This window comes from Protomyctophum parallelum, assembly GCF_964188405.1.
Source record: "Protomyctophum parallelum genome assembly, chromosome: 12".
Taxonomy (NCBI): domain Eukaryota; kingdom Metazoa; phylum Chordata; class Actinopteri; order Myctophiformes; family Myctophidae; genus Protomyctophum; species Protomyctophum parallelum.
This window is the reverse complement of record NC_139712.1, coordinates 27,829,505-27,845,459: the sequence shown is the minus strand read 5'-3', so window position 1 is coordinate 27,845,459 and position 15,955 is coordinate 27,829,505. Positions and strand designations below refer to the sequence as shown.

Below are 15,955 nucleotides of genomic sequence, written 5' to 3'. Positions count from 1 at the left end.
ACACATTTTTCTGGGGACATCCTGGACATCCTGGAACCCCCTCAATGACCCCTTGGGGGTCGCTTGACCCTACTTTGAGAACCCATGTGCTGCAAGCCAATAGCCTGGTTTCCAGCCTGATTCGCTGCGTTCCGTGAATCTGTCTTGTCACTTGAGTAGCGAAGTGATGAAACTAATTCATGGAAACATATACTGTAGTGAATCAGGCTGGAAACCAGGCGAACAAGCCAAGCCCCTGTAAAACACAGATAACATAATGTATTCTTGTTTACACACACGAAAACTTTGCTAACTTTGTTCAGCAGTTGTTGCACTGCGGTGAAAGTGATATCACTTTATGGCAGTTTATTAAGTCAAAGGATTTGCAAAGAACTTTTAAGCTTTCATGTATGGTGAACAAAATTCATCATGTAAATTGAGCCAACGCTAAATATATGTATGTAGGACACCACTTGTAGGACACGTTTATACCAAAGTTGGCCCTGTGTCATCCTCATAATATCTGGAACAGTCGAGAGGAAGTGTGTTTATAGAGAGGAGAGGCAATGAGATGAGAGAGACGGAGATAGAGACAGACATAGACATAGAGAAAGAGACAGACAGACAGAGAAAGACCTATGTCTGTCTCTTTCTCTATGTCTGAGAGACAGGCAGGCAGGCAGACAGACAGACAGACAGACAGACAGACAGACAGACAGACAGACAGACAGACAGACAGACAGACAGACAGACAGACAGACAGACAGACAGACAGACAGACAGACAGACAGAATGCACAAGTAAGCAAGAGAACACATTTTGTAAGGGTAAAATGATGAGCCAATGTTTAATTAGAGTGAATGTCATTAACAAAATAGAGCCAGTGGTTCCAAAACGTTTAAGCAGAACCCAAACTAGTGAAAATAGCAGATGCACAAGCTTGAACTCGGGAAGGTTTATGGAAATGATTTGGATTTTATTCATGGCAACAAATGTTATGCACACCTGATAGGCTCAGAGACGGGTGCGTATAGGCAGGGCTCAAAGTATGCAAAACAATGGTGGAAGTGGTCTGCAGCAAGGATCAGCACTGAGCCCTTTCTTGTTTGCCACGGTGATGGACAGGCTGACAGATGAGGTTTGACAGGAATCCCCATGGACCATGGTGTTTGCAGATGACATTTTGATCTCTAGTGAGAGCAGTGAGCAGGTAGAGGAAAAGCTAGTGAGGTGGAGATATTCCCTGGAAAGGAAAGGAATGAAGGTTAGCCGTAGCAAGACAGAATACATGTGTGTGAATGAGAGGAACCCCAGTGGAACAGTGAGGTTACACAGAGTAGACGTGAAGGAGGTGGAGGACTTTAAGTACTTAGGGTCAACATTTCAGAGCAATGGAGAGTGTGGAAAAGAGGTGAAGAAACAAGTGCAAGCAGGTTGGAATGAGTGTAGAAAAGTGTCAGGTGTGTTGTGAGACAGGAAAGAATCAGCAAGGATGAAAGGGAAGGTGTACAAGAACAAGACGGTGGTGAGACCAGCTATGTTGTATGGTTTAGAGACGGACAGCTATGTTGTATGGTTTAGAGACAGACAGCTATGTTGTATGGTTTAGAGACAGACAGCTATGTTATATGGTTTAGAGACAGACAGCTATGTTGTATGGTTTAGAGACAGACAGCTATGTTGTATGGTTTAGAGACAGACAGCTATGTTGTATGGTTTAGAGACAGACAGCTATGTTGTATGGTTTAGAGACAGACAGCTATGTTGTATGGTTTAGAGACAGACAGCTATGTTGTATGATTTAGAGACAGACAGCTATGTTGTATGGTTTAGAGACAGACAGCTATGTTGTATGGTTTAGAGACAGACAGCTATGTTGTATGGTTTAGAGACAGTCACACTGAGGAAAAGACAGGAAGCAGAGCTGAGGTAACAGAGACTAAAATGTTGAGGTTCTCTCTGGGAATAACAAGGATGGATAGGATCAGGAACGAGTAAATCAGAGGGACAGCGCATGTCAGACGTTTTTGAGATAAAGCCAGAGAACCCAGACTGAGATATACTGGGCTGAGGGATACTGACTATCGGTATAAGGATGTTGAGAGTGGAACTGCCAGGCAGGAGGCCTAGAGGAAGACCAAAGAGAAGATTTATAGATGTAGTGAAAGAGGACATTAGTTAGGACGTTAGTTGTTGCGAATGCAGTGAGCACTAACTATGAGACCCTGCAGATCATGTCTGTGTGTGTGTCTGTGTGTCTGTCCCGCTGTGACACCACCCGCCCGCCACCAGAGGCGCAGCTGTAGCACACACACCCACACACACACAGGGCGCAGCTGTAGCACACACACACACACACACACACACACACACACACACACACACACACAACCACACACACACACACACGAGCTGCGTTCGCTTCCCGCGTTTGCGCGTCTTACTTGTTGTGAGAGAAGAGGAGGCAGAGGACAGGGTGGGATGGAGGCAGATAATTCACGGTGGTGACCCCTGAAAGGAAAAGATTGTTTTTGTGTCTGAGCATAGTGTCTATTTTGCGTCATGATGATGTATGATGATAAGAGCGTCCCTCACTTCACACGGGTGTGATTTTGTTATGTAGGATTCACTGTTTGTGAATCAGTGAAATAGAGTAGACTATGTGTGTGTGTGTGTGTGTGTGTGTGTGTGTGTGTGTGTGTGTGTGTGTGTGTGTGTGTGTGTGTGTGTGTGTATAACGAAATTCACGTGCGTTTCTGTGTATACATACTGTTAAAGTGTGTATGTATGTGTGCGTGCAAGCATGTATGCGTGCGATCCCACCACCAACTGCACCAGGGCCGAGAGCAGCTGTGGTGACTTATGAATTAAACACGGCAGCTCCGAATGAAGTATGAACAATGAAACTTGTCTAAACAGACCGTCCAATAAAGTGCAGCTTTAACCCAATGGGGCGACTAATTCCCGCCTGTGTTTGTCTTGGATATACAGTCAAAGCACTTTCAAACAGCACCACGCATAAACACAACTTCTCAGGGAAAGGGCTCTCGTTTAATCCCAGTGATGGAAATACTAAACAATTGTTAATACTTGAGTAAATGTATCAATACCACAATCCAATTATATAAGAGTAAATGTGTGAATGTATTGTCGTCAAATGATGCTTAAAGTGGCAAAAGTAAAAGTGCTCATGCAGAATGTCCCATTTCACAAGTTTTCTAAATGCTAAGAAATCTTTTGAAAATAGCGTGTTGTGAGCTTGTAGATCAGCTATTTTCAAATTGCTGAAGTATATTGCAGGGTAAATGTTTTCTAATAAAATAAATCTTGCAAGGTAAACTAGTAAAAGTTTTCAAATATTGTAGTGTAGAGCAAAAAGTACAATTTTTTCCCCTGATAGCGTAGTAGTTCAGTAAAAGTAGTCCATCCATCAATATTCAACCGCTAATCCGGAATCGGGTTGCAGGGGTAACAGTTCCAACAGAGATTTCCAGTATTCCCTCTCCTTGGAACCAAACTCTTGGACAAAACGTAAAAGAAGTCCAAATTGGAAATAAATAAAGCAAGAATACCTAAAAATTGCACTTAATTATTTTATTGCCATCTACGTACCCCCCCCCCCCCCCCCCCCTACGTTCATAAGCGTAGACATATATGTTTAATCCATTCCATATATGAACGCGCCGTTGGTCTGTTTACCTTTTAGCATTGCTCCGGCTAGTATAGCCCTCCTCCTCCACCAACAGCAATGTTTTTTTTTAATCCAGCTCAGTTGAGCCTCCATTATAACCCGGTTTTCAAAGTGCATCTCCAAAGGTTCGAGAGCTGTCCATGGTGCACCAGCACGCACCCGACGATCGTAAATCATTTGTGATTTTGTATCGCATCGCATCGAAAATAGCTGTTTTTTCTGCTATTGCTAAAGGCTGTGAGCTGTGTTGTGATGTGTCGTTCCACTTCCGGAAGCCCCCACCTTCCTGTTTAACCCGGAAGGACAACATTGAAGTCAATGAGCGGCAGTGAAGCGGTCAAACTTTTTGAACACTAGATGGCAGTAAAGAAGTTAAAGGTGTAGTGAAACGGAAATGGTGAACAACATGAAAATGGTGTTTCAACATGAAACACCGGTCTGAAGTTTCTGAACCAATCAGAGTGTCGCATCCCTTCAGGCGATGGGACGGTAGCTAGGGACGGTGGCTAATGCTATGCGCAACAGCGTGGTGTTGTTTGTTTATAAATCATATGGTCGGCCAGCACAACCAGTTTACTGTTATGTGGCTTATTTCTACCCTATAATGTTTTCAGATACATATTTTAGCGTGATGATTAAGTTGAAACATCCAGACAGTAATACACTGTCTGGATGTTATCTTGAATGGGAATAAAAACTGAGGATTTCTTCAATCAGTAGCAGCTGTGTTGGACGATTGCACAGATATGGGGAATTAAATGGGTGAGCTTCATTTTTATTGGCTTTTATCGATGTGTATCTCTACACGTCATCACGCAGCACTTTTTCGTTTTAATAAATAAATAATACAATCGTTTTATGGACTTTTGATATAAAAACACACAGAAATGAGAATTTTCCCATTTTTTTGGCATCCATTGTTAGGTATGCCCATATGATGACCACGGATATGGTCTAAAAGTGTGAAAAACTTCTTTTTCATTTCACTACACCTTTAAGTACGGTACTTGATTAATGAGCACATGCACTTTTAGTTACTTTTCCACCACAGCTTAATCCAACCCCCGTCGGCGTCTTATTCCACATTCCTTTTCTCCCATATTCTTTTATCTATTGTTGCCTCCCGAGTCCTGCATTTCTCCTTTCTGCTCTGCTGTGTAAGTGATGACCATAATGAAGGAAACGACTGGCCCATTGAGCTGCCCAGCGGTTTGGTCCACTCTGCTCTGTTACTGTGCTGTATTGAGAGGCTGTCTGATTTCCGTCAGACTGTTGGATAACTTTCATTGTGTTTACAATAGATTGCTGGACGAGCTGTGCGCCTGCAGGCAGTCTGATGGCGGGGAGAAAAAACATAGCAGTGCTTAAAATGCCACGCTCTCTGTATGTGTGTGTGTTCGCGCGCACGTCTGCACACGTGCATAATGTGTGCATCCAAACAACTTGTGTGTCTGGCCAGATAATTGCGTGTTTGAGTGGGCGTTTCTTTGCAGACAAAGGGAAGTGGAAGGCAGAGGAGTGAAGAGCGAGGTATAGACAGACAGGGACAAGATGAGTCGACAGCGATAAAGATGTTTGTGTAGATGTTGAGCCGATGTTGGGTAAACATGGGGAGGAGATGGAATGTGGAGATTGAGTGGAAGGGAAAATCATTTGTGTCAAACCCTTCCGCGTGCACTGACGCATGCATGCACGCACGCGCACACACACACACACACACACACACACACACACACACGTGCGCGCAGATACATAGCGCTGGTCATTTGCTGGATGCTTTCATCCACCGTGGCCAGTTTTAAGCACATACAGGTGTTTCTCCAGTGGGGGTTTGAAGCCCCGACTCTGGCAGGGCTTAAAGCGTGTTGCTCTCTGGCTGTTGGGGGAGGTGGCCTCGGTGTCAGACCTCCTGCTACAGTAGCTCTCTATTCTGCCACGTAGCACATTATCACATTCACACGGTGTCCTGGTTCTAAATGAGTCCCTGAGCGTGTGACTCTGTGCTCCAGTTGAGTATGCGCTGCTATGGACAGATAAAGTTAAAGGGACACTTCACCCCTTTTGCAACCGGATCTTATTAATGTTTTTCATCCTTCTTACGGTACAACCTCCCACCACTGGTGGAAAGTAACTACACTACATTTACATTAAGCATAATGTTGATGCCGATGTGTTTTACTTTTACTCAAGTAAATGTTGAATATCGAACTTGAGTGTTTCTACAATAAATATTTATACTTTTACTAAGTAAGTTAAAGTAACTAAGTAAAAAACACGACTACTTCTTCCATCACTGCCAGCCACACCCACACAGTGCACCCACTTCTCTTTCGCCATTTCCATTTCCTCCCTCCGAGTCCTGCTGACAGCACTATTAGAGAGACACTTCTGAGGAGGGTGTAGGGCAGGTCTTTAGAGGCAGGATATGCAATTCCCCTCGTGGCGTACTACTCTGCCCCTGGCCTTTTGGCCGGCGTGATAAATGTTCTGCTCTGCTGTTTGTGAGGACATGTAGCTCAGTAGGTGATTTGGGGAAGAGGGGGGGAGGGGTTGTCACTGCCCCTTGTTAGCAAACTAACTGTAATGCCTCCCCCCTCCTTAAAGCTTTGGTGGAAGTTTGCGTTGTGTATTGTCATAAACTTTCTGGGCTAACCTTGCCACGATGTAATTTGCAATTGGCAAGATATCTTCAAAGGTTGCTCTGTAGATTAATGATTGATCCAATTCCAAATATTGTATTTGTATTGGCAAAGCCTGCTCTCAAACTCTCAACTTTAGCATACAAACGGACGCAGCACGGCAGCCAGCGTTAAGAAAAGCAACACCTGCCAGATCTGGGCCATGCCCCCCGTTAAAAAATGTACAGATCACCCACTGCATATGCTGATGTAAGCTCGTTGTCTCATCCATCATCAGCGTGACCTTTCCCCAAATCATTTTCATTTTCTTCGCCTTTTCTCTGCTTTGCTCAGCAAAAAGTTTCCCTCGACTCATATCCCTCAGACGGTCATTTTTCAGGTCGACACTTACCCTTGAACTTCCCCTTGAGCGACACTTCTCCATGGCACAGGGAGTGATTTCATAACACCTGGTGGTGATTGATGCTTGGAGTATAATAAGACACTGTAATCACCACAGGCAGTGCTGGAGGAACTCTCTTCTAACAGACTACTGTGCATCACGTTCTTGTCACGGGAGCCGTTTGCTGCATTTATTAATGTGAATTCTCTCTGCTCTGCTCTGCTCCACTTATTATGAGTAATGGGACTGTTCTATACCTCCCTGGAGTTCATTAATAAAAGCTTTACTAAATGATGCAACTCTAGTTTACTTTGATTTAAGATGCTTCCACTTGGGAAATACATCAGTCAGTACGTCAGTGTCCAGTTGAAAAATGTGAGTTATGAAATGCGAAAGCCCTAGATGTAATAATGGTCAATATAAGTGACTACTGGCTCAGCACATTTTCAGTAGCCCTTCAAGTTCCCCCTTTTTTAATATGGAGAATAATGATCGGCTAATTAATCAGCTTCTCCAGTTGATGATGTGAAACACCCTGTAGGCTTTATGGGGAGGGGGGGGGGGAGAGAGAGAGAGAGAGAGAGGAGAGAGAGAGAGAGAGAGAGAGATGTTGGGTAATGAGGAGAGTTTAACTTTAGACACCTGATGACATTGCGTTTTTGCATTCTGTACAATGTCTAGGCAGAGCAGGAGGAAGGAAAGAATGAATGATGGTTATGTTTTATGAGTTGTACTTGTCGTACTTGACGGGATTCCAAATGGACCCTTAAAGGGTCTGTAAGTCTGGGAAAGAGTCCAATTGGTTCCATTTGTACACTCTGTGTTATGCGGGTCGAGTTTTGTCATCTAGTGTTAAATAATTTAAATAATAATGTAAATCGTGAAATAGTGCAACATCAAATGAAGCATTCAAAACTACTTTAAATCATGTGATGAATTACATGGTATCAGCATGGCACAGACTGGCATACTCGGCGCATTTTAGGCAACTAGTCGTGTGCCAGTTGGGCTCCGGCCTATTTGGGAAAATGGGAAATACATACCCCACCCTAGTATGCAATACTCATTATATCCGTTGTCATAACACCCGTTTTAACGGTCTGTATGTGTGTGCAGTGGTAAACGTATGTGGAGAATGTGTGAAGAGTACAAACGGACTGGTAAAAGTGGACTGACTAAGTAATCAAATGTCAGGTGTGGGGATTGGGGAATAAGGCTGGGGTTGCCATGGTAACCAATTGGCTCAGGTTGTCTGTGGTGGTGTGGAACGCGTGTGTCGAATTTGAAGTCGGTGGGGCGTACGGTTCTCGAGTTACGTGGATTGCAGACGTACATACACACAGTCACACACACACACGTACGTACAGAGATTCGGTGCATTTATTGTAAGATATTGGCAGCTTTTCCAATACTGGTATTGGTATCAGAACAACTCTAATACGTTTATAATACGCTGTGATGCTGCCTATATATCTTACATGTACCATTTTCTTCCTCTCCCCCAGGGTTCATCTACACAGGGGATGTGGTCCATCGGATGTTAACTGCTACCCAGTACATCGCCCCCCTCATGGCCAACTTTGACCCCAGTGTCTCCAGGAACTCCACTGTCATCTACTTTGATAACGGTAACTAACACACCTGATGCATCTTGTTCAAACAGGGCGTTTTTTTAGGGTTGGGATCCTTTAGGATTTTAACGATTCCGGTTCCACCCATTTAGGCCTGACCTCGAAATTAAAAAAGAAATCTTCTAAATTGTCTGAAATAAATATTTTCACGATTTTTCAAAAATAGCAGACCTACAAGCTCGTAGCTTGTAGATCTGCTATTTGTCAATGGCTAAATTATAATAAATAATAATTATAATGTTTAAAACACCAAAAGGGGTTCCCGCCCAAAATGGGTTAACAATTATTCCCTCTTAACAATTCCCCTAGGGGGTTCCAAATGGACCCTTACGGCTCTGTAACTCTGAGTTATGGTGGTCCTAGAGATGAAAACGTTTGAGAAGCACCGGTATTGTAATTGTATAGCAGACGTGAGGTCCACATGCAGTGTGATTAAAAAAAACGATTCCAGAAACGGTTCCAAATGTGATGGAACCCATTCCGGTTCCGCAATATTGGATCCAGTTCCGGATGCCAACCCTAGACATTGGTCAGCGTAAAATACAACGGAAGGTACTAAATGGTGCTACTTACATTACATGGTGTGTTATGTATGTGGGAGCTATTAGTCATGGGTGTTAATTAGATCAATCAGAGTGGCTCCCATCTCCTTTTAGAGCCAGGTGCGCCGGCTGGATTCTCATTTATTGCTAATTGCATAGTAGATAAGGAGACACAAATATATGGGAGCAGAGTTTACTGATTTCACTTAATGATGTCAGGAATCACCTGCGCTGTCATTGCACCAGCTTGGATGTGGTCTTAAACCGTCTTACTGCCGGGGAATTTTTCAGAATAAAGGCGCTAGAGTGCCTTAAAGTGTACTTTTTTTTTTTTTAAGATATTTTTTGCGGCTTACGCCTTTTATTGGTTTTTGAAGGGACAGACAGTAGGCTGACAGGAAACGGGAGAGAGATGGGAGAAGACATGCAGTAAAGGCCGTGTCGGGCTCGGGAGTCGAACCCGCGGCACACTGCGACTGGATTACCAGTCGGGTGCCCAGGCGGTTACGCCACCGCCTGGGCCCTTGAAGTGTACTTTGCGCTACCTCGTCTGATGTCTATTTAGAAGCGTTAATATAAGAGAGAATAGAAGAGACAGTTTAGCCGGGCCGTAAACAAGGTGAACGGCAGTGTGCATGCATGAAACGCTGAAGCCAAAGCCAAAAAAGAAAAAAGCTTTAATGACAGAGAATTCCATCAGAAGCAGCTCACGGTTGGATTTCATATGACAGAATATTCCGCCATAAGCAATTCATGTGTTAAGGGGAAACACAAAGTCTGTGCGTAGGATACCATACCACACCTCATTTTTAGACCAACACACCTCCATGTGCAAAATAATCGCAAGATCACTTGTCATCAACGCGGGCGCAGGGCGTGAAAATGTGAACTGCGGCGGCCCGGAAATATTAAGGATCACTGCGCTCTGGCTTTACGCTGCATTGTGCTTGGTGGAAGATTATTGGGCCCAGAAAGTGTAAAATTTGATTTAGCTGTGTGTACTTTGTTTCAGGCCAGGAATGGGGGCATATGCTTGTTTGTATATAATTAGGGCTCCCATCCGTTACACCAGCAATGGCAATTTTGACTTTGATGGATGATTTTGGCTCTCTCATTCCCATTACACTACAGACATAAAAATCTCAATCCCGTCTGATAACTTCGTCATCCCCAATTGCCACAGAATACACCTCATTTCCTTTTGCCATCTGTCGGTTAAGGTTGTCCACCATAAAGGCCAGTTCTTTCTGTTCTAAAGGGACTCCGCTTCCAGTAGAGACGTGAGGATCATTTGCCAGCTGTTTGACTTTCTGCAGTGAAGCTCATCAGGCTTTACCCAGACTGGCAGGGGATCACTGCTAACGTTAAGGCTGCTCCCCTGGCGCTCTGTCTGTCCTGTACATCAGTCAATGCCCTGCCAATGCAATCACTACAAGCACTTAGTGGTGGATATTGCTTGCAATCTCACAATAGATATGTACTGTATCACGATACAGAGGCCACGCTACGATATATATATCGATATATATGGATTATACGTTTATTCAAAAGAATGCCTATGTTGCACAAACAGCTGCATTGTTGGCCATCTCAGACTCTGGAGGCTTTTCAACATTCACAACAAAGGAAGTCTGTGGTGACCTTGATATACAGTACTACTATTTACCATACAGTACGTCAATGCATTTGTAATGTCATACACAGTATACTGTAGTGTAGATACATTGTATCTACATGGTTCCGTCGCTGCACAAGTTTATACGCAACCTTATTTATTCACAAAGACAACAACCAAATAGCATTTGATTGACACTTTCTAAAGGGATAGTTCAGATTTTTGGACATAAAAGCTGTAGGAAATACTTTCCATTAATATAGTGGTTGCAAAGGTATTCATTGATTGCCTGAATCCTGTGGTGGGAGTTCTGGTCTGGTTTAGGTGTATAATAAGTAATTCCGATTATTTGGTGGGGGGCACTGGGCGCCACTCATTAAAAAAAGAATGAATCCAAAAAATGTGCATCATTTGTATTGTTGACCTATTTCTAAAATATAGAGCAACTTTCGTTCAACTTTGACCCCTCGTCACATGGAACTATAGGTTTGTGCTGCTGCTGGCGTAGTGACACTAGACACAAAAAATAGTTCCATGTGACAAAATCTGAACTAACCCTTTAAGTTACTTAATAGATCAATATTAGATAAACATTTATGTCCTTGCAAATTTGGATTAATCCATTAAGATCTGGGATATCTGCTATTTTTGAGAGCTACTGTTCTAAACTACTACTGTTTTCTGAAAAACTTATTTTGCTGTATATAATAGCTAAATCTAAAATGACACTGACTCTGAGAACACTGTAAGTTGCTGCTGGAACTCACATACATTCTGTCAAGTAAAAAGACTTGGCATGTGAGAAATTATGAAAGCCAATCAATTATTTAGTTTATATGATGTCAGATATTGTGCACTTTCAGACTCTCAATTGACTTCCAGTATAAACATTATAGGTTTAGAAAAGTTTTGATATTAAAGTATAAAGCCATTGTTGCACCAGCAATTTTGACTTTGATTGATGTTTCAGCTCTCTTAGAAGTGGTCCATGACCTTCCCCCAGATCATAACGCACCGCTCTGGAAGGTTTCAATCCAAATCCCTGTGGGCTGTGCAGGGCATGTATTAAAAGCAGGAAAGCACAATGTGTCTTTTTATACTTTGGCTATTCAAGAATAGCAGCTATACAAACTAATAGCGCGTCAGATCTACTGTTTTTGAACAGTCGTGAAAATGTGTGCAAATCTTTGAATAAATCATTTTTTAAAGGGAACATTTTTAACTCAAATCTTTGCTTCTGGGGGTCCCTGGAACAAAATATTTTGAGATGGGGGTCGGCGGCCAAATAGGCCTATATGACATGACAAGGTTTGAGAATTACTGATATAGCAACATACAGTACATTTTTCCAGAAAACTGTTTTTTCGGCTTCAGGTCTTAATGGATTCATATAAGTTACCGGAGATACACACATGCACGTACACACACGTTTTTGCGTGTCTTAAGTACCAGGTCTTATTACCTAACTTGAGTAAACTAAAGACCTGGAGGCGTGATCAATGCTCTTTGGCCACTCAGAATAGCCAAATGGCATTGATCACGCCTCCAGGTCTTTAGTTTACTCAAGTTAGGTAATAAGACCTGGTACTTAAGACACACAAAATACAGCCTAGTGTGTCTTATGGACAGAATAATTCCTTCCTAATGCCTGCCGGTAGAGGAGGAGGGCTGCATATTGTTTTTGTTTCTCGTCATGCAGCCTCCGGGCTATTTAGAATAGAATAAGAAACAAGGCCAGTGTGTACTCTGTATTTTTAGCCAGGTAGCCCCAAATAGCGCTGCATGGCAGCCTTCCCTCCTGAACTAAATGCATTTTAAGTAGGCTTGAGCCTGTGGCTTTACAGTGACACTATTTTACTAACATACTGTCCCTTCTCGCGCATCTTTTTCTCGCTGCCTTAATTCCCTCCTAACCGTAGCCTGCATGGTAAACCATCTCGGTCGCCTGAATTCACATCATCATGTGTCTGAATATCTGTATATCCTAATCCCTCTCCTCTGGGGACTGCCCATGACACCACCATCCCATTAGTCTGACTATGTGGCTTTGTGTGCGGTTAGGGTTATAGGGATAGGGTTAGTAATGTGAGAGTCGGACCAACGTGCCGTCGGAATAATGACACTGCACCTCTCCTCTACCACTTCCGCCTGTCATCAGACTATACCACTGCTAGTTTTCATCCAAACAAATGTGGTCATTATACTGTTCATTAATGAATCAGTATGATCATACAGATTACAATAGCGCTCTCCTGACCCGGCCCATGTTACTGCATGTACTGCATTTTCTATTTACCCTGACAGTAATCATTACTCGTCAGTGCAGGGTCCATATGGCAGGGGGTGTAGGAGGTGTGGTGGAGCTAGATAGAGCCTTTGACTAGTTGCTTGAGCTGCACACGTGCCCGTGAGAATGTGTCTACCTGGTGTATCGATCAGAAACAACCATCCGTACTGCTTACCGAAGCCACCCAGTGTTGCCAGCATGAATTAATATAGGAATGACCCTAGCTGGATGTATATCAATGGTCCATTGGGGGGCCTGTTAAGTACTCTAGGTGTAGCCATACTGTCAGATGTCCTGAAGCAGTCCAAAGAGAACGTTGGGACAATGGATCCATGAATTAAATTACAGAGGTGACATCTGCAAGGTAAATGCATTATGACAACACTAAAGTGTCGCCATTATACAAGTAAATATCATTTAATATACTGTGGGTCAATAAATAAACACATAATAAAGAGGGGATTTAAAATTGAGATCACTCACATGCGCATGTACTGTATGCATGCACATGTGCACATGCGTGTGACGTAGCGCTCCACTAGTAAAAATAATCACACTCGTGTGAAGTGAGGGGTGCCCACTATATTTATATGAGCCAGATGACATCTTACGTTGTCATTTACTGCCCTAAGCAAACATTAAAGTCCATAGACTTGGCTGGCAAAAGATTACATCACATCTACCCTAAACAAACATTAAAGTCCATAGATTTGGCTGGCGGCGGGCTATTTTTAATTAGGCTTTAAACAAACATTAAAAGTCCATAGACTGGAGGGGCTAGCGCCGCTCAAAAGTCCACAGTACGCCACTGCCATACGGTGTCACTGTCTACCATGCCTCTTCGTCTGTCTCCAAACGAGGGGCACACTGCCTCTGCCACGACCTGTGCCAGCAGTGGTAAATGGACTGCATTTATATAGCGCTCTTCTATTCTACCCACCACTCAAAAGTGCTTCACAATGCATGCCTCACATTCAGCCGTTCCGGCCACTACACATTCACACGCGGACAGCGGAGGAAGCCATGCCAACCTGCTTGTCCGTCGGTTGGGAGCAGTGGGTTCAGTGTCTTAACCAACATGGCGTCAGGAGGACACCGGGGCCGCTTCTACCTCTCACCGGTGCCACTTCATGCCAACACATGCCAGGGCAACACATGCCACATCCTGCTACCCTAATAGACAGGGGTACACGAGCACATGGCCGTTTATCCGTCCTCTTTCTCCGACCGAACCACACTTTTACCACACATCTCTCTATGCAAAATAAATTCTACATGCTCCCAGAATTAACATAGGCTACATTGCATTCACCCAAATGTCTTATTTACTGTTCAAATATTACTTTTGTGAAACACGCTGTTGTTGCTCAAGCTCAACAGCCTACGTCAAAATCATCATGTTGGCGTCTACTACGCCAACTACGTTCACTTAATGGGGCCAGTCCTTCACAGTGACACACGCGTTACATGAACCACGCGACCGGGATGGTTTCTACCCCTCAATGTCGTGAATTTGCTGCGCCCTTCTAATGCTGCGCCACGCCTACTCTACACTGCTCCATAGAGCCAGCAGCAGCAGTACAGTACACTACAGCTGAGCTCCGTTAGAAAGCCCAAACCCAAATGAATCGAATTAATGAAGAAGGCGCTTATACCGCTTTTGCTCAGTGGATGGGACATTTACATTTAAAAGCTATCGGATATGGACGCGTGGATAACGGCATGGTTGTGTGCAATCGGAGGGAAAGGTTCCATAATCCATATAGCTTCCATGCTAGCTGCTTCAGACACAGGGGGGGGGGGGGGGCAAAGGGGGTGTTTGCCCCCTCTAACAGTAGGCTCAAGGCTGCATTTCACACTACTTTTGGATTTGCAGGCCCGGCGCCACGGTGGGAAAAGGGGGTATTTAAATCAACCTCTTTGCCCCCTTAGATCAAAAGTGGAAAAAACTCTATAGTTACAGACAAAACAATGGTACATTTCCAGGCATTCAATTAAATTCCATTGCTTGAAAGGAAGGAAGTAAGGATGCATCTTAATACAGGATGCAGCAGCATCTTAATGATCTCCCATCTAGAACTGGAAAAACAACATTCCTCACCTATAGGCCATCCTTGGGGTGGGGAGGGGTGCTAATGTCATTGTTGCAGTGGTCAGGGTGCTTAAGTGGGCAGCTACTGTAACTAGCCAGGGGTGTTGTGCTGGGCGTGGTCAGGGTGCTTAAGTGGGCAGCTTAGCTACTGTAACTAGCCTATTTATTTGTTGGTAAAAATGTCAATAATAAAATATATATATTTTTTAGATTTGGCAATTTTGGCAGTGCCATTGATTGATAAGTTGCAGCATTTGATGTGTGTAGTTCTTTATCCCTTTCTCACAATCTATATATACAAGTGAAAACATGTGAGCTAAAAGGTGTACCCATGTCATATCATACATGGTCACCTGTAAACTCACTCATTTACAAACAAGCTCACATCACAATAATCACAATAACAATACTAATACTCATAATCATAATCATAATCATAATCATAATCATAATCATAATCATAATCATAACAATAAGCTTATTTGTAAACTCACTCATTTACAATAATAATCATTATAAGAAGAAGAAGAAGAAGAACAATAACAACACGTACAGTACAGTACAGTACAGAACAGAACAAAGAAGTACAGTAAAATACAGTACAGAACAAAGAAGTACAGTAAAGCACAGTACAGTACAGAGGACAACATTACAGTACAGTGCAATACTAAGGAGTGCAGTACAGTACAAAGGGGTACAGTACAGTACAGAACAAAGAAGTACAGTAAAATACAGTACAGAACAAAGAAGTACAGTAAAGTACAATACAGTTCAGTACAGTACAGTACAGAGGACAACAGTACAGTGCAATACTAAGGAGTGCAGTACAGTACAAAGGGGTACAGTACAGCACTCGCATCGCCCTCCCGCTATTGCCTTCTTCCCATTTGCGACACATCAAATGGCGCTAGGATGAGCGGGCCGCAGGCCCGTGAAATTCTAGTGTGAATTATTATGGGACTTCCCATAGCAGCAGCAGCAGCAGCAGCGAGATGGCTGTGTGCTCCTCCGGGCTGTCAGCAAGGGAAACTAAATCTTCTATTTATTGTGGATGGAGAGGACAGCTCCGGCTGTGTGATGGAAAAAAGTATTGCTTG

General features: G+C 43.4%; 1 protein-coding gene across 1 annotated transcript in view; it reads left to right on the top strand.

The window, feature by feature from the left end:
* Positions 1 to 15,955, top strand: part of plxdc2b (plexin domain containing 2b) — a 135,089-nt gene that overhangs the window by 75,546 nt on the left and 43,588 nt on the right. The window contains exon 5 of the mRNA XM_083778590.1: positions 8,197 to 8,319. Coding sequence (XP_083634716.1) covers positions 8,197 to 8,319 — 123 coding nt within the window. The remainder of the gene's footprint in view (positions 1 to 8,196; positions 8,320 to 15,955) is intronic.